Source organism: Microcaecilia unicolor, chromosome 13, assembly GCF_901765095.1.
Source record: "Microcaecilia unicolor chromosome 13, aMicUni1.1, whole genome shotgun sequence".
NCBI lineage: Eukaryota > Metazoa > Chordata > Amphibia > Gymnophiona > Siphonopidae > Microcaecilia > Microcaecilia unicolor.
The window spans coordinates 46320189-46343191 of NC_044043.1; the positions used below are offsets into that span (position 1 = coordinate 46320189).

Here is a 23003-nt window from a genome sequence, read left to right on the forward strand (position 1 = left end):
TTGGTTCCTTCTGGTCGGCCCATGCTGTCTTGGCATCGGTTCCGGTCTGGAGCCTCTTCACATTGATAAGTATCTTGGTTCCTGAGATCAAGTCGTGTAGTATATCAGAGACTCTGCTGACCTACTGTATTTTCTAGCAACTTGCACGGACATAACGACAAGTGTGGTTATTTGCAATCGGGACATTTCATCATTATATACTAATATACTCCAAGAGGAAGCTTGCTTCATTGTAGTTTTATGATTTTTCGCACCATAGATAACAGCTCTTACCTACTGGGTTTTGCAATCTATTTTTATTTCCGAGATAAATTCTGCTTCCGGATGAATGAAACAGCTACGGGGCACGGGTTCGACCTCGGTATCTAGTGTATGAGGAGCCCAGTGCGAAGATCTGCACGTCTTGTCGTCTTGTATTTTCAGCCCTTTTAGTGCCAAAGCTGGGCGCTTAGATGGCTTTATAGCAATACAGCAGTCGTTCGTGCGGTTTTCAGTCCCCCCCCCCCCCACGGGTTTTATTTCCAGTATCCGCAGGAATTATCTCCGTTTATGTGCATCTTCTAATAACCCACTTTTTTTCTTTGCCTATTTGCAACCACGGTTATTTATTGTGTTATTGGCTAATCAAGTGTATAAGTGTAACCAGTAAAACCATTAGGAAGCTAAGGTGATCTTTTCAAAATCCCCCCTGTAGTTGCGTTCTGCTTATAGGATCCCTGGTAGCTGGTGCTGTGGGAATTGCCAGAGAGCCGGTAAGGAATCGAGAAAATCGTAAATAGGAAAGAGCTAACGCATGACCAAAGTGATTGCAGGATTTATAATAATGGGGGGAGGGAAAAAACTTACTATTAACTCTACGATTTATGTGCATCTGACCTCTCCCTCTGTACCCCCAACACCCCCACCGGTCACGAATTAAAGGGAATTCAACTTGAAATGTAAAGCAATGGGAGAGGGAGAGGGAGAGGGGGAGGGGGAGGGGGAGGAGTTGAGCTTCGTCCTTCCTTCTTAGCGCTGGCCAAGACCTGCTTCTATATAAAAACTCTGAGCAGCAAATGCAATCAGAGACTGAAGAAACCCAACCGATTCTGGCTTCCTTCACTGTCTTACATCGAGCAGAGGATGCAACCGCTTCTCTTGATCCTCTGTTTTAGCCTGCACATCTTCAATACAGCAACTGGAGGTAACTTGCCTGTCCATCCACTCATGCCTGGAATGCCATCAGTGAAAATTCAGGATGTCCTCAGGTGTTACAGGGAACTGATTTCCCCAGATTTTATCATGCTCCTGTTAAGTATGATACAGATTTGCATGACTGTCTTTCTCTCTCTCTCTCTCTCTGTATATGTATATTGGGAAAGGTGATGGGGAAGAAGTTCACTGACAAATGCTTTTGCAGAATGAGGTGAAGTATTTATGTATTTCAGGGGTCCTTTTATAAAGGCAGGCTGAAAAATGGCTTGCGGTAGTGTAGGCGCGGGTTTTGGGCGCACGCCAATCCATTTTTCAGCACACCTGTGAACAAGGCCTCTTTTTTTTTTGCCGAAAATGGACGTGCGGCAAAATCAAAATTGCTGTGTGTTCCATTTTGGGTCTGAGACCTTACCGCCAGCCATTGACCTAGTGGTAAAGAATTCAGGCGGTAATGAGCTGCGCACGTCCATTACTTGCGTCCGAAAATAAAAAAATATTTTTCGGACGCGTGCTAAAAATGAAATTACCGCAAGAGCCATGTGGTAGTCGGGCGGTAACTCTCTTTTGGCATACGTTGGGTGAGCATGGACACTTATGCGGCTTAGTAAAAGGACCCCTCAGTTTTATTGCATGGAGTGCCTGCCGCAAGCATGTTTGACTTCTGCCACTGTTTAGAAGATCCAACCTAAAACAATGACAGAATTCAAGCACTCTTGGGGCAGATTACAAGGGGACCTTAGTGACAGAGCAAGGGAGGGAGAAAATGACAGACGAGGATGGGTCTGTGGCAGAAAAGTAAGTAGGCGTGACAGGGCAGACTTGCCAAGTGGTGTTTATCTGCTGACATCTTTTGCTTGGGGAGGGGGTGCATAATGCAGGGCCATTTGAATATTTTCTTTTTTGAAAGGGCCAAACGAACCTATCTCCAGTCTCACTACCCACCACCTTGCAGATGCCATGTTAGGAGAACTATTGGTCAGGCCAACCCTATTCCATTACCTATGTTCTCTGATTTCCAGCCAGTACACACTTCAAGATGAAACACTGGTGGTTAGAGTGGCATACATAGCAGGAGAATACAGCAGACATTTTTCAAAACTACATCTGGCTCAATGATGCCCAAATCTGTCCTATTATCCACAAGAAATTTGGGTTTCAGGAGAAAACTTTTACATATGCTGGGCCTCTAATTCAGGCAGATTTATCCTGTCAATAGGACAGATTTAGAAACTCGACCTAGAGTTCTCATCTCATTTTTCCTATCTAGCTCTCATGATGTGACCTTGAACAAGTTATTTATTTTCTCTGGGCTCACTTTAGATTCTGATAACTGTGGGGGGTGGGGAAGGGATATCTATATCTTTCTCTTTACTCATAAGTGCTCCTTGAACTTTTCCATGCCTCAGTTGCATCAATGAACTTGCCTTCAGCTTTAACTGAGACTTACCTTTCTGTCAGAGCTTCCTAGATAACAGCTACAGCAAAATTTCCGAACCAGCAAACTTAAAAAATATGTTTTTTGTACTTAACCCGTAAAGAGGTGCTTTTACAAAGCACTAGCATGTGCTTACCACGGCTGAAAAGAGCTTACCATGGGGCATGCTGAGCCATCCCACGCTGATTTTGCAATGTGCATGTGCAAATCGCATGCTGTTTTTGTTTTCTGCTGAAGGGTTGTGTGTCTGGGGTGGAGAGTGGGCATTTCTGTTCTAAATCACTTGGCATGTCTGCGTCAGGGGGGGAAGCGGGTCCAGAGCCCAAGGTGGGGGGCACATTTTAGCCCGCCTCCACCAGCCGTCAACCCCCTGCCACTTTTGATCCCCGCCGCTGCCGCCACCACCGCAAGGTACCTTTGCTGGTGGGAGTCCTCAACCCCTGCCAGTCTTAGCCTTCTTCAGCGCCGGTCTCCGGTGCATTCGCTCACTTTGCTGATCTGTGCTGATGTCAGGACTCATAGCATAGATCAGTGAAGTGAGTGAATGCACCATAGACCAGCGCTGAAGAAGACTAAGGCTGGCGGGGTTGGGGACCCCCACCAGCAAAGGCACCTTGTGGCAGCAGCAGCGGGGGGGGGGGGGGTCAAAAGTGGAGAGGGCCAGGACTAAATCTGTGGGGGCCCATGCCCCAGTGGCCCCACCTACCTTCGCCCCTGGTCTGTGTTCCCTTGCGCTGATTATCGCATGATTGGTACATGAGCCCTTACTGCCTATAAAAGAGGTGGTGGGAAGGGCTCATACACTAATCTTTTATAATGACCATATGCTAATGGCAAAATTTGCGTGTGGCCATTAATTCAGAAAACGGAAAATCGGCCATTTTCCGGCTGCACTAAAAATGGTCTTAGGGCGCAGGAAAGACTGCTCGAAGGCTGCTTTTTAGTGCAACGTAGTAAAAGGACCCCAAAGAAAGACAGATCTAGTAAAGGTGGCCCATTCCTCTGGAATAGAGGGTGGTTTATAATATGAACACAGAAACAGTCCCTCCTCCCTTTTGAAGGATACAATGGCGTACTGAGGGCAGGGCGGTGGGGGCAGTTCACCCCGGATGCACGCTGCAGGAGGGGTGCTGGTAGCAGCCGTGTGGCTGTTGGCTCCGCCGGTTCCCTGCTCCTTATGTTGTTACTTCCTGCTCCAGGGCAGAGGGAGCAGGGAACCGGCAGAGCCGACAGCCACACGGCTGCTCCCAACACCCCAGCAGGCAAGAAGAATGCACCCATGGTGGGGGAGGGCTTGGAGGTGATGTGCCGGGGGTGGGGTGGGGGGAGGACACTGCAGCCAGGGGGTTTGTGCAGTGGTGATCTGCCCCAGGTGGCAGCTGACCAAGGAACACCAGTGGAAGGATAAAACCTCAGATTTGCTGTGGTATGAACCCAAAGATCTAATGCATGCAGGACTGCCTTAGAAATTTTGGTACCTATAGACACTCAGTTTAGAAAGACTGAATGTATGTTTGGGGTGGGGTGTAGAGAAAGGTTTACTGGAAAGGGAAAGGGAAATGGGACTTGATATACCGCCTTTCTAAGGTTTTTGCAACTACATTCAAAGCAGTTTACATATATTCAGGTACCAGGGGCAATGGAGGGTTAAGTGACTTGCCCAGAGTCACAAGGAGCTGCAGTGGGAATTGAACTCAGTTCCCCAGGATCAAAGTCCACTGCACTAACCACTAGGCTACTCCGAAAGGGCCAGAAAGGACAAATCATAGTTGCAGCTTCTATTACAAATGTAGAGCACACCATTCCTTTTATCTCCCCATCTCATTTGTCTTCATCTGCCTAGAAGCATCTCCTTCCCTTTCCTCTCCCCTCCAGTCCTTGTCTACTTCCCCTCTCTTTCCCTTACCTTACAGCATCTGTCGTCCTTATGCTCCCCATCTCTTGCCTACTATCTCTCGCTCTATATCCCATCCAAAAGCATCTATCCTTCTTTTTCTCCCCACCTCCTGAAGCACCCCTCTTTTTTCTTCCTCCCCCACTCAGTAGTATCGATCTCTACCTCTTACCCTCACTTCAGTCCCCCCCCCCCCCAAAGAGGATCCAGTCCCTCATTTTCCTCCCCTTTCCTACCACGCACAGTATTTCAGGAGTGCACACATGCTGCATTTGCAAAGCCCGTCCCCTCTCTCTCTCTCTCTCTCTCTGGGGGAACAGCTACATGCCAAGTAACCTGGCTCCTGCACTCTGCAGCTGTCTGATGGTGTTGACACTTCTGTGTTTGTGCCTATAGGGCATTGATGCCAGCTCTGTGGGTGCCAGTGGATGCTGAGCATTCCTAATATTGAGTAAGCCTCTTCGTTGTGCCCAAGGAGGGGAATTTGTATAGTGTTTGGCACCCCCAGTGAATTTGAAATGTTGCACCTGTGCCTACAGGACATCAAGCCGATGATAGACACCTAGTGGGACAAATCCTCCCTGGCCTTGTCCCTGCTATATTTTGACGTGATATTTGTAGTGTGTGAGGTTATTTGACAGTGTCTGGTGCCTAATCTGAAATCCAGGACTGGATGCACACGAGCTCATAGAGTAGTAGTCAGCCCAATTCAGGTTTACGGCATTCTAATCTGGAACCACTGCCAGCCATTTTCCAGTGCGGCGGTAATCAGGCAACGCCATGTGCTACCCAGTTACTGCTGGGTTAGTACGGGAGCTCTGAACACCATCTCAATAGGTGGTATTAAGTGCTGCCCCCCTCCCGGCATGGCTATGGAGTAATCTCTCTTATCTGCACCCTTCTCCTCCACCGCTAACTCCAGACTCCGTTCCTTCTATCTTGCTGCACCTTATGCCTGGAATAAACTTCCTGAGTCGGTACGCCAAGCCTCATCTCTGGCCATCTTCAAATCTAGGCTAAAAACCCACCTCTTCGATGTTGCTTTTAACTCCTAAACCTAAACTTTCAACTGTCCCCTATCCCTGGTATGTCCTGTCTATCCTAACCCTTATCCCTTACTTGTCCTGTCTGTCATAATTAGATTGTAAGCTCTATTGAGCGGGGACTGTCTCTCCATGTTCAAGTGTGAAGCGCTACGTACGTCTGGTAGCGCTATAGAAATGATAAGTAGTAGTAGTAGTAGTAGTAAATGAAATCTTACTGCATGGCCATGCCATTTTTTGGCCTTTTTACCCGTTATGGTAAAAAGGGCCACAGAGTGTGGCAAAAATGGCCCCTGCCGCTAGCTCAGGGCCCTTTTTACTGCAGCTTGGTAAAAGGACCCCCATAGTTAAGGTTTTCCTTCCATGACTAGAGCAGTGTAATTGGAATCAAAACCAATTTTTTTTTCACACAAAATAATCTAAAAATTTTACACATGGTCCTGGAATAAAAATCTCCCTGTGCTGACCAACATCATCACCAGAAGGTACACTGTCCAGCTCACTGGAGGAGGCTGAGCTACTCTAGGGCTGCAGACTTCCAAACCAAGCAGGAGGCTACAGTGGTTGTGGGTCACCTGGGACAAATCTTGCTCTGTGCTGGTGTGGAAAAGAGCCCAGCCCACACTATAGAGCAGAAGACAGCCTCTAAAGTCACAGGGTTTGTTTGTTTTTTTTAATCAAATGAACTTTATTGGTCAACCTGTTTTTTTTTTTTTTTTAAAGCAAAATAATGATTACATACATTGTAATCAACACAAAAGGCAACTCAAACACAGAGCAATCCTTAATGTAGCAGCAGAAAACTTGCAGCTAAAATCAAGATCATTTGCATTATGGGGCCGATTTACTAACTTATGCAAAGGGTTTTCACCTAATGCATGCCAACAGCCAAAATTAAGTCATGTAAGTGATCTATGTTACCTGTTGGGGGCATTTCCGGCGCTTTGAGGAAAGCAGCTTTGCAGTAACGTATTTCCTTCCTAGCATCCCCTCCGGATTCTTTGTGATGCACAAATAAACCATCACTGTGGCTCCACGGGTACATTTTCCCCCCAGGAAAGAGGGAGATAACCACTCAGAACAAAACTGGGCATATTTGATATCTGCTCTACCTTCAGTCATTTTAGCTGCTTTGATACATTTCTTTTCATATTGGCTGAACCCTAACTTTAATTTCTTGGGGGGGATTACCATGAAGAAAGTGTCTGTGTTCAGTCACTTATAAGTACACTATTTTGCCGGTGAATTCTTTTTGGAAAGCTAAGCATTAATTAATACAAGTGTTTTGTTTAAAAGGTTAATAGTACATCGTCTGTCTTCATTTTTGCCACGGTTCAGTGCTCGGATCCTATTAGAGTTTTTAACCCTCCTGGCGCGCACGGTTTACTCTGCCCCTGTGAAATTTGACCCAAGTTTCCAACCGTAGTCCCCCAACTAGGCAGAAAATGAAAAACTTTAAAATCGTTAAACTGTTTAAAAAAAAAAAAAAAAAAAGCTCCGATCCCCCGATGAAAAGAAAACTAACTCCCCCCCCTATTAGTAACCATTATCTGTTCAAAACACAAACTAGTATTATCAGTGACAAACACTTTGATGGACACTGAATATTAAATTTAAATCAGCATTGCAAAGAATTTCTTTTTGTGAGTTAACAAAAAGAAAGCAAAACTTCGACTGGGATTTTACCCCTTACACAAGAATTGCTAGTGTAATGAATTACTATTATTGCTGTATTGGTCTTAATATCAAGCCCCAGAGATTCAGATTTAAAAATAATCCTGCACAAGCCCGGGGCCAAAGTGGCAACAAGGAAACACAGTTTGTGCTGTTACAACTATCTAATTAATACCAGAAGACAGGGGCTTCTTCCAGTTGCTGTCTCTGGGGACAAGCGTGTTGCCTCTGGACCAAAATAACAGCGTGATTAATCCCAGCAGAATCTTTTTTTGGCTTGTGAAAGCAAATACATTTCACTGAAACCCAAGCTGCTGGCTTTTTTTTTTGTTTTCAGTAAAAAGTCTTCCCGGGTGAAAGGACAACTCACTGCCTGTTGTCATTCCTAAAAATGGTTTGGAGAACAGGGGCGACCGCCCTTTCATATTCCAGATCGTCTGACTTTTGCTTTTCAAGCAGCTTTCCACAATCTGACACAGTAGCAGGGGGAAAAGATCAACGGAGCTACTACCAAAGCCTCAGACTTAGCTAAATTGAATGCAAAATGATTGCTGCAACCACTGATAATTTTCTCCAGACGCTTTTCTTCCAATTTAAAGACCGACACTCTTCACAAAATACATAGTACTCGGCATAAAACTGAAAACTCATCATACTCCTCGGTAAAATCTCACAAGGACAGTATACATAAATATTAAATAGTACGACTGATAATGCGGCACCCCCCATAGATAAAGCTTTATCATCAGAAATCTTAATCCTCATACTCACCTGATTCAATCCCAGTTTCTTTAAACTGGTCACATAGTATGATTAATTGTGGCAGATGCAGCCAATATATAAAGTCATGCCATTAATAACTGGTAGAACAAAAGCCTGGGGAAACTATACCGTCCAATATGTGGTAGAGTAAATTATAAAGTAAATTAGATAAGCAGTTTATTTCCGGCGTGAGAAATAAGGTGGTATATGTTAACGTTCGTTAGTGACAGAGTGACTGAAGCAGTCAGGTACAGAGATTTCGTGTTTGTCTAGTTCTGGAAGAGTTTCGTTGTCTGGTATTGAGGATGGACCACTGTGGTATGCCTTTTTGAATATGTTGGATTTTAGTAATTTTCAGAAGATTGTTAGGTCGTGCGTTGTTTTGCATTTGGTAGTGCATTCCATAGTTGTGTGCTAATGTAGGAAAAGCTGGATGCATATGTTGATTTATATTTAACTCCTTTGCAACTGGGGTAGTGGAGATTTAGGAATGTGCATGCTGACCTTTTTGTGTTCCTGGTTGGTAAGTCTATGAGGTCTGACATATATACTGGGGCCTCACCGTGAATGATTTTATGGACCAGGGTACAGATTTTGAACACAATTCGTTCTTTTAGTGGGAGCCAGTGTAGTTTTTCTCTTAGGGGTTTGGCGCTTTCGTATTTCACTTTTCCAAATTTAGTTAAATTTATTTGAGTGTTTTATATAGCAAAACCTACACAAGTATAACAGTGTGGTTTACAGTTAAAAAAATAACTACATTATAGATAAAAATAACCAATATGCAATGCATCAACAACAAAAAAGCAAAAGATATAAAACAAAAATCATAAAAGTTATAATAAGAAAAAAGAAACAAGGTATAAAAAATAAAGAGAACATATATAGGGGAAAAAGGTACACCAACATAAAATTATCTATCTATCAGGGTTGTACAACCTCAGTCCTTGAGTCCTGCAATCCAGTTGGGTTTTCAGGAGTTCCCCAGTGAATAGGAATGAGATCTATTTGCATGCACTGCCTCCATTGTATGCAAATAGATCTCATGCATATTCATTGGAGAAATCCTGAACACCTGACCTGGCACATAGGGACAATACAGAGCAGGATTTCTCAACCCAGTCCTCATGACAAGCCCAGCAGATTTTCAGGATATCCATTATGAATATGTATGAGATAGATTTTTATACAAATGAGGCAGAACATGCAAATTTATCTCATGCATATTCATTGTTGATATCTATAGAGGGCTATATCTACTCAGCTTTTCTCTAGAAACTTTGATCCAAATTACATTTTGGTTCATGCATGCCTTTAATGACATCCAATATCTGAGATTCAGTAACTTTCCAAAAATTACTCCGGCCTGCCTCAGATGAAAGGCATCCACCTTACCCAAAAAGGCATTAGCAAAACCCTGCAGAGCAATAACCTCATTAGTGGACTGGCTGACAGACTCCGTAACAAGATCACAAACAACTGTTTCAAAGCAGTATTAATTCTTTTAATACAAATTTCCTGTTAGCATAACATTCATATAGTTGGCCCTGGACTCCTGGGAGTTTATCTGGTGCCACATCTTACAGACCTTTTTAACTGCCACTTCAGCTCTACCAAATGCAACATATGTCATGGTGAAAAGTGTGCATTTTTAAAAGACACTACTTTATCCGCTAATTCAAGAACTGCGTTATGTCAACACTCAACCAGTGATGATACCACAACTATAGTTGACAGTTTATTCAGTATTTGATATACTGCTGTTGCAAAAGCATCTGGTCACAATGATTAACAAAAAAATAAAAGAGTTTTCAAAAGTAACTTAAATTTAGAGAAGACAGGTTCAGATCAAATTTGTGCGGGGAGGTCGTTCAACAATTTAGGGGCAAGAAAATAGCTGAGGAATGAGTGGCCTTGTATTTGGCCATGCAAGGTGGTGGCAAAGTGAGACAATCGGCATCTAACATCCGGAGGTTACAGTTTGGAGTGTAGAGGATGGTTAAAGAAGAAAGATAGGAGTTGGGAGCCTAGATGAAGAGCCTTATGAGTGAGACAGAGTAATTTGAAAACTGAACGGAATTGGATGGGGAGCCAATGTAATTGAATTAAATAGTGTGTTTTTTTTGTAGAAAAAAGGTGCCAGTACTCATTATGGGCGGGGGTCACACATTCGGCTCCAGCCACACTCACATTAGCTGCACCCTTTATACCAGCCATGGCGCATATAAACAGACATCATTGAAAATATTATACTAGTATAAGAGAAGAAAATAACATGATTTTTTTTCTATTATAAATAATTTCTGTAAGCTGTTACAGCTCCAATATACCCAGTGCAAAATAAGACAGCAGATGTAAATTCTCAAATTGGACATATTCCAAACACTAACATGAAAATAAAATGATTTTTTCTACCTTTGTTGTCTGGTGACTTCGTTTTTCTATCCATTTTGGTCCCAGTCTCTGATTCTGCTGCTCTCTATCTGGTCTCTTAACTCCGTTTCCAGGGCTTCCTTTCCATTTATTTCTTTACTTTCCTCCTTTCTTCTTCATTTCTTGCCCTACATCCATAAGTAAAAGCTGGTCCTCCTCCGTGGAATTGACTGGAGGAGGTATAACGTGGATGCAGCTTTTGCCTATTTTCTCCATCCATGTACAGTTGTCTCCTTTCTTCCCTTTCCCTCATCTCCATCCATGTGCATCTTTTTCTTTTTTTTCTTTCCTCCCCTCCATCCATGTCCAGCACTTCTCCTCTCTCCTTCCCTCCATCCATGTCCAGCATTTCTCCTCTCTCTTCCCTCCCCTGTATCCATATAAAGCAATAATTCTCTCTCCTCCATCCAAGTCCAGCATTTCTCCTCTCTTCCCACCAACTCCTCCATCCATCCATGTCCAGCAATTCTCCTAAAAATAATGACTGAGATTTGAAAATAGATGTAATTATAGTCCATAATCTTGATGCTTGAAATGCCAACCCTAATTCAAAGAGATGTAATCTCTTTTCCCCCTTTGTGCACACTTATCTTATCGGAATCTGCTTCATTCATCTTATATGAGCCAGCTTCATGTTTTTATAAGCAGCTGGATGCACTAGCGTGGTGAAAGGGGGAATGGGACTTATATACCGCCTTTCTGTGGTTTTTCCAACTACGTTCAAAGCGGTTTACATATTATATACAGGTACTTATTTTGTACCAGAGGCAATGGAGGGTTAAGTGACTTGCCCAGAGTCACAAGGAGCTGCAGAGGGAATTGAACTCAGTTCCCCAGGATCAAAGTCCACTGCACTAACAACTAGGCTACTCCTCCACTAGCAACATTCTATGTAAAAGCCTGCCCTTGCAGATCAGCAGTGCGATCGTGCAGGCTTCTGTTTCTGTGAGTCTGGATGTCAGACTCACAGAAACAGAAGCCTGCGCAGCTGCGTTGCTGATCTGCAAGGGCAGGCTTCTACATGGAATGTTGTTAGTGGAATAGCAACATTCCATGTAGAATCTCAAATAGTAGCAACAGAATCTCAATAGTAGCAACATTCCATCTAGAATCTCCAATAGTAGCAACATTCCATGTAGAATCTCAAATGGTAGCAACAGAATCTCAATAGTAGCAACATTCCATGTAGAATCTCAAATGGGGAAAGAGAAATGGGACTTGATATACCGCCTTTCTGAGGTTTTTGCAACTACATTCAAAGCAGTTTACATATATTCAGGTACTTATTTGTACCAGGGGCAATTGAGGGTTAAGTCTCTGCTCTGCTGGTGAAGAGAACCCCAGTTGATTAGACCCTGATACTGCAGTGATGAGAGACTTTTGTGAAACACTGATCATGGTCAGTCATGAGAGACTTCTGAATCATGAAGCTGGCTCATATGAGCCAGGGCCTTAACCAGGGGCGTAGCTACGGGTGGGCCTGGCTGGCCCAGGCCCACCCAATTTCAGCCCAGGCCTGCCCAGCGCCAGCCCCAGCACCCATTGCCGGCCACTGCTGCTTTTCCTGTTGAGCAGCAGGGCCAGCGCTACAAAAAGAAGAAGCGCTAACGGCACTAAGGACGAGAAATGTTTAAAAAAAAAAAAGCGCAGCACCGGCAGGCACTGTCTCGGCAGCCTTGAGGCATTGGCTGCTGAGGCATTGGCTGCTGGCTCGCAGACTCCTCCCGTCTGCGGGAGGAGCCTGCGAGCCAGCAGCCAATGCCTCAGCAGCCAATGCCTCAAGGCTGCTGAGACAGTGCCTGCCGGTGCCGCGCTTTTTTTTTTTTTAAACATTTCTCATCCTACGGTCCTTAGCGCCGTTAGCGCTTCTTCTTTTTGTAGCGCCGGCCCTGCTGCTCAACAGGAAAAGCAGCAGTGGCCGGCAATGGGAGCTGGAGCTGGGGCTGGCGCTGGCATGCAGGGCGGGCCTCGTCGAAGAAAAGAGGGAAAACATGGAAGGATGGGGAGAAAAAGAGGGAAAACAGATCGAAGGATGGGGAGAAAGAGGGAAAACATGGAAGGATGGGGAGAAAAGAGGGAAAACAGATGGAAGGATGGCAGAGAATGAGGGAAAACATGGAAGGATGGGGAGAGAGGGAAACATGGAAGGATGGGGAGAATGAGGGAAAACATGGAAGGATGGGGAGAAAGAGGGAAAACAGATGGAAGGATGGCAGAGAATGAGGGAAAACATGGAAGGAGGGAGAAAGAGGGAAAACATGGAAGGATGGGGAGAAAGAGGGAAAACATGGAAGGATGGGGAGAAAAGAGGGAAAACGGAAGGATGGCAGAGAATGAGGGAAAACATGGAAGGATGGGGAGAAAGAGGGAAAACATGGAAGGATGGGGAGAAAAGATAGAAAACAGATGGAAGGATGGGGAGAGAAAGAGAGAAAACGGATGGAAGGATGGGGAGAAAGAGGGAAAACATGGAAGGATGGGGAGAAAAGAGGGAAAACAGATGGAAGGATGGCAGAGAATGAGGGAAAACATGGAAGGATGGGGAGAAAGAGGAAAACATGGAAGGATGGGGAGAATGAGGGAAAACATGGAAGGATGGGGAGAAAGAGGGAAAACAGATGGAAGGATGGCAGAGAATGAGGGAAAATATGGAAGGATGGGGAGAAAAGAGAAAACATGGAAGGATGGGGAGAAAGAGGGAAAACATGGAAGGATGGGGAGAAAAGAGGGAAAACGGAAGGCTGGCAGAGAATGAGGGAAAACATGGAAGGATGGGGAGAAAGAGGGAAATATGGAAGGATGGGGAGAAAAGATAGAAAACAGATGGAAGGATGGGGAGAGAGAGGGAAAACGGATGGATGGGGAGAGAGACTGGATGGAAGGATGGGGAGAGAAAGGGGAGAGACTGGAAGGATGCAGAGAGAAAGGTGAGAGACTGGAAGGATGTGGATAGAGAAGGGACACTGAACAGAAAAGGGTAGAGTGATACAGAGACACTGGTTAGAAAGAGGGAGAGAGACATTAGATGGAAGGATCAGGAGAGAGGATAGATGGATGGAAGGATGGGGAGAGAAAGAGGGAAGACGCTGGATGAAAGGGTAGGGAGAAAGAGGTGACACTGGACGGAAGGATGCAGAAAGAAAGAGGGGAGACTACTGGAAGGATGGGGAGAGAGAGGGGAGACTGGAAGGATGGGGAGAGAAAGAAGAGAGCTGCTGGATGGAAAAGGAGAGTAGTGAAAGATTGGAGAATAAGAGGAAGGGGCATGGGGAGAACAAGGGTGAGAAAAAGATGAAAAGCCATAAGTAGATGAAGGAAATTAAAGAATGGATAGTAAGAATGAATTAAATCAGGACAGAGAGAGAGAGGCAGAAAAATATTGAAGAAAGCAAAGAAAAAGGAGAGAAAAATGAGAAATGGCCAGGAAACCGTGGCAGAAGAGTTAAGCGAAAACGAAGGAAAGCAGAATCTAGAGACTGGGAGCGACACAATGAGAAAAAGTAAATGGCCATACAAGAAAGGTAAAGAAAATAATTTTATTTTTAATTTAGGATAAAGTAATATGGTACCTGTGTTAATGAAGTTTCAGAGACCAATACTTCCTTCCTTAGGTCAGGCGAGGATACCATAACAGCATTATACTGACCTGAGGCAGGAGGTTTTGGCCTCTGAAAGCTCACTGAAAAGGGTGTTAGGCTATTAAATAAATTTTCTGAAATCTGATGCACTGAAAAGCAGCACTTTACCCTGTGTGACAAATGCATCTGATTAGCGTGACTAAATTTTGCTGGGGGAGGGGGGTAGAGAGAAAATTTTGTGCCCACCCACTTTGGGTTCAGGCCCATCCAAAATTGGCAGTCTGGCTACGCCACTGGCCTTAACATGAAACCAGCAGGAACAGTCCAATGTTTTCCCTGTTTGCTTAGTGCAGTGACACACAGCCTGTTAAGCCCCTGACACAGCCCTTGAGAGGGTGAAATATGGCCATGGTGGGTGGTTAGAGGAAAGTTATATGCTGATTTTATATATCTGCGTTGAATACATTGTGTTTTATTTTACCATGTGGGTTTGGCTTTTCTTTTCTGCTGTTCTGGATTTTGCAGACTGCTTGCCTGTGTGCTTTGTGTGAAAGATGGGCAGGAAGGCCTCCTCCAGTTCACAGCTCAAGATTTCCCAACATATATACATAGTTTTGTTCCTCCAAACATTACTTTGGGAATGTCTATTTGTTTATGCAGCAAAACGAGGGCTTGCAGTGAGGTAGCCACAATCCCCCAGATTGTATATATGGTGACTAAAGTAGCATGCTCAATTTTGGCCACGGAGCCAAATTGCACACAACTTAATTGATTAACAAGCCAATCAATGCTAATTGACTACTAACAAGCAATTATCAGCACTAATTGGCACTAATTAGAATTTACATGCATAACTTGCTAAGTGTATTCTATAAAATGGTGAGTGTAAGTTCTATGGTACAGATCTCAAAAGAGGGTGTGGCTATGGGAGGCACATGGGCGGGTCATGGGTGTTCCTAAAACTTATGCGCAGAGTTATAGAATAGAATACATCCGACCCATGCTTAAGTTAGGTGTGAGAACATTTACACCAGGTTTTAGTAGGTGTAAATGGCCGCAGCTTTAGTTGCAGGGATGGGCACTAGGTATTTTCTGTAAACTGCACCTAACTTTAAGCAAGGTTTATAGAACAGCGCTAAGCGTGTTTTTTGGCACTGACTTTTTAGGTGCCGTATATAGAAGTGGAGTAAATTTTCTAAAGATAGAGTCTAGTTGGTAACCCCCAAAGATAACCAGCTAGAGCAATTCTACCCCAGGGAATGATTTTTTATTTAGACTGACATTTGTTTATGTACTTTAAGTGAAATAGACTCTGATTCTGCAGTCCCCTTATGAACAGCAGAGATAGGGACAGTACAGTTTCTGCTTTCATAAGACAAAGCACCTATCCAGATTATCTAACAATAACAGTGACATTTTATTAATGAGAGATCATAAATCAGTGCTTTGATGTTTCCAAGTTAGGAAGTCAAACATTGGAAGGCAAAGTTTATCAGTCCATCTTGCACAACTTCAGAATTCTTTGTCCCTCCGGTCTTCGTACTGACCTCCACCCCCCACCCAAACTTCTTGTTAAATCAGTAATGGGTACATTACAAAAGCTTTAGCTGATCTCATAGGGCAGATCATGGGAGTTAATATCCAAGCTGTACCAGGGGAGCAGAAAAGGACTAACAGTCAGCCAGGTAACCTTAGTACAGACCAAATTCCTTTAGTGCTGTCATGGTTATATAAGAGAATTCAGTAGTTCAGTAAATAGATTTTTTTTTCATTTGGTACATAAAGTGCTCACTGCAGGACCCCCCATTGCTTTGACATTTCAGTTTCTTATCACAACTTGTCTTTCAGTGTGGGGTAAATGCATTCTTTGAAAAGGTTCTTTTCATTCATAATGGAATAACAATCAGATGTTCTGCACATCTGGCCTTCCATTCCCATTGCAGAATACAGGACCAGACAGGGACAGTGGAATGCCTTTTTGCTTAGGAAGACCAAATAAACCAAGCTTTCTCCTTATTTATTTATTTAGGGTTGACTTACTATACCACATTTAACTCTTGGACAGGGCAATGCGGTTTATAGGCTAAAACACATAAAAGGAAAGAAATTCCACAAATAATATTATGGGGTCCTTTTACTAAGGTGCACTAATGGATTTAGCGCATGCTAATGAGTAACGTGTGCTAAATGATAAGATGCCCATTATATTCCTATGGGCGTCTTATTACTTAGCTCATACTAATCATTAGTGGAATGGAGGAGTAGCCTAGTGGTTAGAGTATCAGTCTTGACATCCAGAGGTGCCAGCATCAAATCCCACTGCTGCTCCTTGTGATCTTGGGCAAGTCACTTAACCCTCCATTACCTCAGGTACAAAACTAGATTGTGAGCCCTCCAGGGACAGGGAAATACCCAATGTGTCTGAATGTAACTCACCTTGAGCTACTACTGAAAAAGGTGTGAGCAAAATCTAAATAAATTAGCATGTGCTAAATCAGATAGTGCACCTTAGTAAAAGGACCCCTAAATTACCAGGACAGACTATACGCCTCTTTTCAGGATGACAAGAAGACACCCACTCATCAAGTACCAAAGGACTTCTGAAAGAGCCGTGTTTTCACCGCAGATTTAAAATTCTTGAGTGATGATTCATTGCGGATAGCTATAGGGAGAGAGTTCCATAATGCTGGGGCTGTGAAATAAAAAGTAACGTGCCTAGTTGATACCAAATGAGCTGGTGTAGGAGGAACACACGATGGTCATTTAAAGACTGTAAAACATGAGCTGGAGAGTAAGGGACAGTAAGTGTGGATAAATAAGGGGGGGGGGGGGCAAAATGGAAAGCTTTAAAAGCCAAAAGGAGGATCCTGAATTTTATTCTATATTCAACTGGGATATAGGAAAAGTGTCTACAAACCTACACGCGAGAGTAAGAAATCTGATGGCCGTGTTCTGGAACGTTTGCAATTTTCATAGGGCAGTTGCTACCCGTTTCCTTCATTGCTGATACTATGTGAGGCCAAAAATTGGTAATGCCATGGTCTCCATGGCCCACCCTATTCCGCTATCTATGGGACTAGAGCAGAGGTTCTCAACCCAGTCTTTGGAACACACCAAACCAGTCTGGTTTTCAAGATGTCCATAATGCATATGCATGAGATAAATTTGCATGCACTGCCTCCACGGCATGCAAATCTACCTCATGCATATTCAGTGTGGGTATCCTGAAAACTTGACTGGCTACGTGTGTCCTGAGGATTGGGTTGAGAACCCCTGCTCTAGAGGAAAACAACAAGCCCCAGCAAAAGAACGTCACTCTACTCTAAGCTTGCTAACTGGTTCCTTGTGATCTGAACAAGCCAAGCCAATCCTGGTTTTACTCCATTATATCTATGGACCTGTAGTCTTGCTTTTGGTGGAAACATTGAAGCAATAATTTCTTAGGCAAAATGGAATAAAACTTGGCCTGGATCCCACTGATATCTCTATAGTACATGCAGTAACAAATGTAATCTTTAGAAAACAAATCAGACATGCCTGCAAAAAGCTTCTTGTCTTTCTCTTTTCAGCATCTTGGTGTTATAATTCTCAAACAGGAAGCTCAGCCAACTGTTTAGGTAAGTTATTCCAAATTATTTATTTGCTCCCATATTTCTATACCAAGTCTCTCTTGCACACTAAAATACCATATTAAAAACCTTAGTTACAGGCAGCTAAAAAAAAGGCATATCTTCCCGCCTCCCCCCCCCCCCCTTACATGAAGAGATGTTTAGGAAAAAGTCTTTGCAAAAGCATTTTTCATGATTTTAAAGGGGGGGGTTTTTGTTTGTTTTTATTTGCTGTGAAATGATACAAAGTGGCATATTTAATTTCAGTATGCATTTGACACAGTGCAGTCTAATATACCCCCAAGAGAGTTTAGCAACACTGAAGCACTGGATCAGGTGTAAATTCCACCCAAGCATCTTTGTGGTAGAGAGGGGCCTGGGTAGGAGGCAACCTCTTATAGCCATATCTCCTGAGGCAGATCTCCATGCTCTGGGGATCCTTTCTGATATTTTGCTTGGGGGCTCTTAATTTTATGGTCTGCCAGTGCACTGAATCAATTAGTGCCTCATGGGATACCAGTGTGTCTCTGCTCTTAGATCATAATCTGTAATTTGACTTTGGTAACACTCAATTACATATTGTTTTGATTTATTATTCTCAACCAGGACCCGACGATTGGAAAAAGGTTAACACACAATGTGATGGAACTAAACAATCCCCTATCGACATTGACACCAAGACTGCAATCTATGATGATCAACTAATTCCATTCCAGTTCCATGGGTACGAAACCCCATATTTATGGAATTTGACAAATGATGGGCACTCAGGTAAGAGGAGAATTTCTATTTCAGCCCAATCTGGTGAAGCCCAACCCTTTGCAGATTCTCCAGTCTATAACTTGGAAACATTTCCTTGACTCAGACCTGTGAAAGCAAAATCCACAGACATGTCCTTCAGTTACATTACGTGGTTATCTAGTTTGCTCTCAGTGGCACAACATGTGGCCAATGGAATGGTTCTCAATCTGGCCAGCAGGAAAACCAGCCAGCCAGGTTATCCATCAATATGCATGAGATACATTTGAATGTAATGAGGGCAGGACCTGCGAATGTATTCCATGTATATTCACTGGGGATAACCTGAAACCCGAATGTCTGCAGCTCCAGCAGGACATAGTGATAATCACTGGTTTAATGTATTGGTAGAGGTGTGTATTGCAGCAGTGTTACACACAAGAAAGACAGGAAACATCATGCCACATACCAATGAGGGATTTAATACACTTTCACAATGGTCAAGCATCTAGATCAGTGGTAGTCGCTCGTTCTGGAGGGCCACCAATGGGTCCTCAAAACCTCTCCACTCTTATCTCTCCCTACACTCCTCCCCGGGAACTCCATTCACTGGGTAAATCTCTCTTATCCAGTGGCGTAGGAAGGGGGGGCGGTGGGACGGTCCGGTCCAGGTGCACGCCGCTAGGGGGGTGTCGGCTCTGCTGGTTCCCTGCTCTCTCTGCCCCAGAACAGGTTACTTCCTGTTCCGGGGCAGAGAGAGCAGGGAACCAGCGGAGCCGACGCAGCTCCCAGCGACGACGTGCACTTGGGGCAGAGTGCCAGTGGTAAGAATGCACGCCGAAGGGGGGGTGCACTGTGCCTCACCAGGGGGGGGGGTGCGCAGTGGCAACCCGCCCCGGGTGTCAGCCGCCCTCGCTACGCCACTGCTCTTATCTGCACCCTTCTCCTCCACTGCTAACTCCAGACTCCGTTCCTTTTATCTTGCTGCACCATATGCCTGGAATAGACTTCCTGAGCCGGTCCATCAAGTTCCATCTCTGGCCATCTTCAAATCTAGGCTAAAAGTCCACCTTTTTGACGCTGCTTTTAACTCCTAATCCTTACTCACTTATTCAGTACCAATGTTTTATCATTTCCACCTTAGTAATTCCCTTATCCCTTATTTGTCCTGTTTGTCCTAATTAGATTGTAGCTCTATCGAGCAGGGACTGTCCATTCATATCCAGTGTACAGAGCTGCGTACATCTAGTAGTGCTATAGAAATGATAAGTAGTAGTAGTTTTCAGGATATGTCTAACAAATATGCATAAGAGATTTGCATTCCTACTACCTTCATTGTATGTAAATACCTCATGCAGATTCATTAGGGATAACCTGAAAACCTGGCCTGTTGGCAGCCCTCGAGGAATGGTAATGAATACCATAGACCTGGATTATTATGACATAATTATTTGGTTCAAGAGTAGGAAGACTAGAGCACTGGTTCACAAATCTGGTACTTGAGGCACTCCAGCCAGTCAGGGTTTTAGGATATCCACAATGAATATTAAGAGAGATTTGCATGCACTCTTCCACTGCATGCAAATCTTTCTCATGAATATTCATTGTGGATATTCTGCCAATCTGACTGGCTGGGGAACCACTGGACTAGAGCAAGAACATGAAATAGCATGTCATCAACTGTACATTAATAGATTGTTCCAATAATGGGTGAGGGGGGAAGGATTTTGTTGGCATCATTTTGTTATTACTTTCAAGGTGAAAGTACAATTTCACAATGTTATTGGAAGACAGTCATACGTCTACTATTGAGAAATAAAAGTTTGATAGTGTGCCTTTGGCAACTGATTTTAGCCGAGATTGGGTGGCAGAGCCGGTGGTGGGAGGCGGGGCTGGTGGTTGGGAGGCGGGGATAGTGCTAGGCAGACTTATACGGTCTGTGCCAGAGCTGGTGGTAGGAGGCGGGACTGGTGGTTTGGAGGCGGAGATAGTGCTGGGCAGACTTATACAGTCTGTGCCAGAGCCGGTGGTGGGAGGCGGGGCTGGTGGATGGGAGGCGGGGCTAGTGCTGGGCAGACTTATACGGTCTGTGCCAGAGCCGGTGGTAGGAGGCGGGGCTGGTGGTTGGGAGGCGGGGATAGTGCTGGGCAGACTTATACGGTCTGTGCCCTGAAGAGGACAGGTACAAATCAGGGTAGGGTATACACAAAAAGTAGCACATATGAGTTTATCTTGTTGGGCAGACTGGATGGACTGTGTAGGTCTTTTTCTGCCATCATCTACTATGTTACTATGTTACTATGATTTTCCTGGGTCCCTCAGCTTGAGATGCTGGTCTACCTAGCTTAAATCCCATGGTCCTTTGAGTATTTGCATAAATAGGGTGTGCTTTGCTCATTGGCCAAAACAGGTTTCCTTCTGGCTGTACTGGCCACTTAACTTGTATACAGTTATGATTATCACTAACATGAACATTTTCCTTTCGATACTGAACTGTTTGTGACCCTCAGAATAGCTTCATTATCTCAGTCTCAACGGACAATAGAAGACTAAAATAGATACTTCAAAATAAACATCTTGAAGCAAAGTTTACCTTCTAGAGGCAAACTCTTGAAGAAAGAAATTTTCTGGTTTATTTGCTCATGGGTAAGACAGGAAGAACACTATGGTGGAAAAATCACTTCCTGCAGTAATTGCCGCTCAATGGAACCAAAGTATTATCCAACATAAAAGAAAATTCTACTCATATATTATGATGATATTTTTCAAGTGTTCATTTTGGCAAATCAATGTCTTCCTGCTGCTTAAAATCTGAAAAATCAGGTTTGAAGTTGATTTTTATTTTTTAATAGAGCAGATTGAACTTCCCATTTCTCCTGAGAGGCAGTGCCATGGCTGAGTGTTACAGCTGGCATGGTGCACAATGGTTTGGATTGGTCTATATTGGTAATGATGTCATTGGTGGCATTAAATCCACACTGTGAGCCAATTGGATCCCATGTCCATGATAACACTATGCTTGAGAATCAACTTCATTTATCAAAAATTCTAGGAACCAATATTTATTGGCACCCATGATAACACAACTCCAACATGGCAGGTTAAAGGAATTCAGAGTCCACGATTTCCCAGTTGTTGTGGCTAATTTCACAACTTACAGTGGGAGGCTTGGGAAGCAGTGCTCAACAGAGTCTTCTATTCATTTCTGCTAAATGCTAAACAATTAAATACAAACCTTATAAGCAGTGGCGTACCTAGGGTAGTTGACACCCGGGGCTGGTCACTTTTTAACACCCCCCTCCAAAATCCAGTACTAGGCATACCGAGAATACAAAACACTCAGGACCTATAGAGCAATTCTAGCATACCATAAGCAGTAATTTCTACAAGTCACACAAGGAAAAGGAAAGCATCTTAAACACTACAGTGAGCACTAGAACATCAATTCACCTATTGTAAAACGAAACCAGACAGAATAGTACAGATCGTAGATCCTGCACAGTCAATGCCAACCGAAAGCCATGTCTTTTTCACAAACATAGATATATCCTAATCCACTATAGAATAAGTAATCATAAATTTTCTATTTAGACAAAAATTAAACTGAATCCCCAAGATGCCAGACTCTGCATACAATGCAACACCACAGAAACAGAAAATGTCCCCTAGTACTGTGCAAAATATATAGACTGCAGATGTAAATTTGAAAAAAAAAACTAACAAATACCAATCACCACTTTACAAATTAACAAATAGAAATAAAACAAATATATAAAATAATACCATTTAGCTTTCAGAGGCCAAAACCTCTTCCCAAGGGAAAAAGGTAACATTTTACTCACCCCTATACCCAAGGATGCAAAGAAAAATGCAAATGAACTAACGAACTATAGACCAGTAGCATCCATCCCCTTAATTACCAAAATAACAGAAGGCATGGAGGCATATTTTCAAAGCACTTTGGGAGGCTAAGTTCCATAGGTTTCTATGGAACTTTGGGAGGCTAAGTGCTTTGAAAATGAGCTTGATAGTGACCAAACAATTTACAGACTATCTAAACAAGTTCAGCATATAGTTTATGTGGTTTGTTAGGTCTTTTATAAATTGTTGAGGGGCCGATTTCATGAGGTTGTTTGGGCATATATCTAGTTTGCAGTGAGATTTGGCGAATCTTTTAAGCGTTTGTGAGATAAGATCTTCCGGTATTATTGTGAATTCCGTCCAGATTCTGTCTGCTGGATATATTCCAGGATCTGGGTCTAGGCAGTCCAGGAGTGTGCTGTATTCAGTGTGGCTGACAGGTATTTTAAGTCGCAGTTAGCTGCCGGTATGTCTTTGCTGTTGTTGGTGACTGGAGTGGTGTCTAATAATTTATTTACAAGTTGGAAGAGTTTGTGTGTGTCTTTGTAGTTTGGTCCAATTTCAGTTTTGTAGTATTGTCTTTTGGTTTGTCTTATGGTATATTTGTATTTCCTTCGGAGTTGCTTCCAGTCGTTAAGTGTGGGATTGTCTTTCTTTTTGTTCCAAGCTCGTTCTAGTTTCCTAACTTGTGTTTTGAGTTTTTTCAGTTCTTCGTTGAACCATGGTATTGAGTTCTTTCTGTGCTGGTTTGGATTGGGGCAATGATGTTTAGTGTTAATTTAC

General features: G+C 43.5%; 1 protein-coding gene across 1 annotated transcript in view; it reads left to right on the forward strand.

The window, feature by feature from the left end:
* Positions 1–1056: 1056 nt before the first annotated feature.
* Positions 1057–23003, forward strand: part of CA4 (carbonic anhydrase 4) — a 39249-nt gene continuing 17302 nt past the window's right edge. The window contains exons 1-3 of the mRNA XM_030186011.1: positions 1057–1183; positions 17583–17630; positions 18228–18392. Of these exons, the coding sequence (XP_030041871.1) occupies positions 1123–1183; positions 17583–17630; positions 18228–18392 (274 nt within the window). The 5' untranslated portion in view covers positions 1057–1122. The remainder of the gene's footprint in view (positions 1184–17582; positions 17631–18227; positions 18393–23003) is intronic.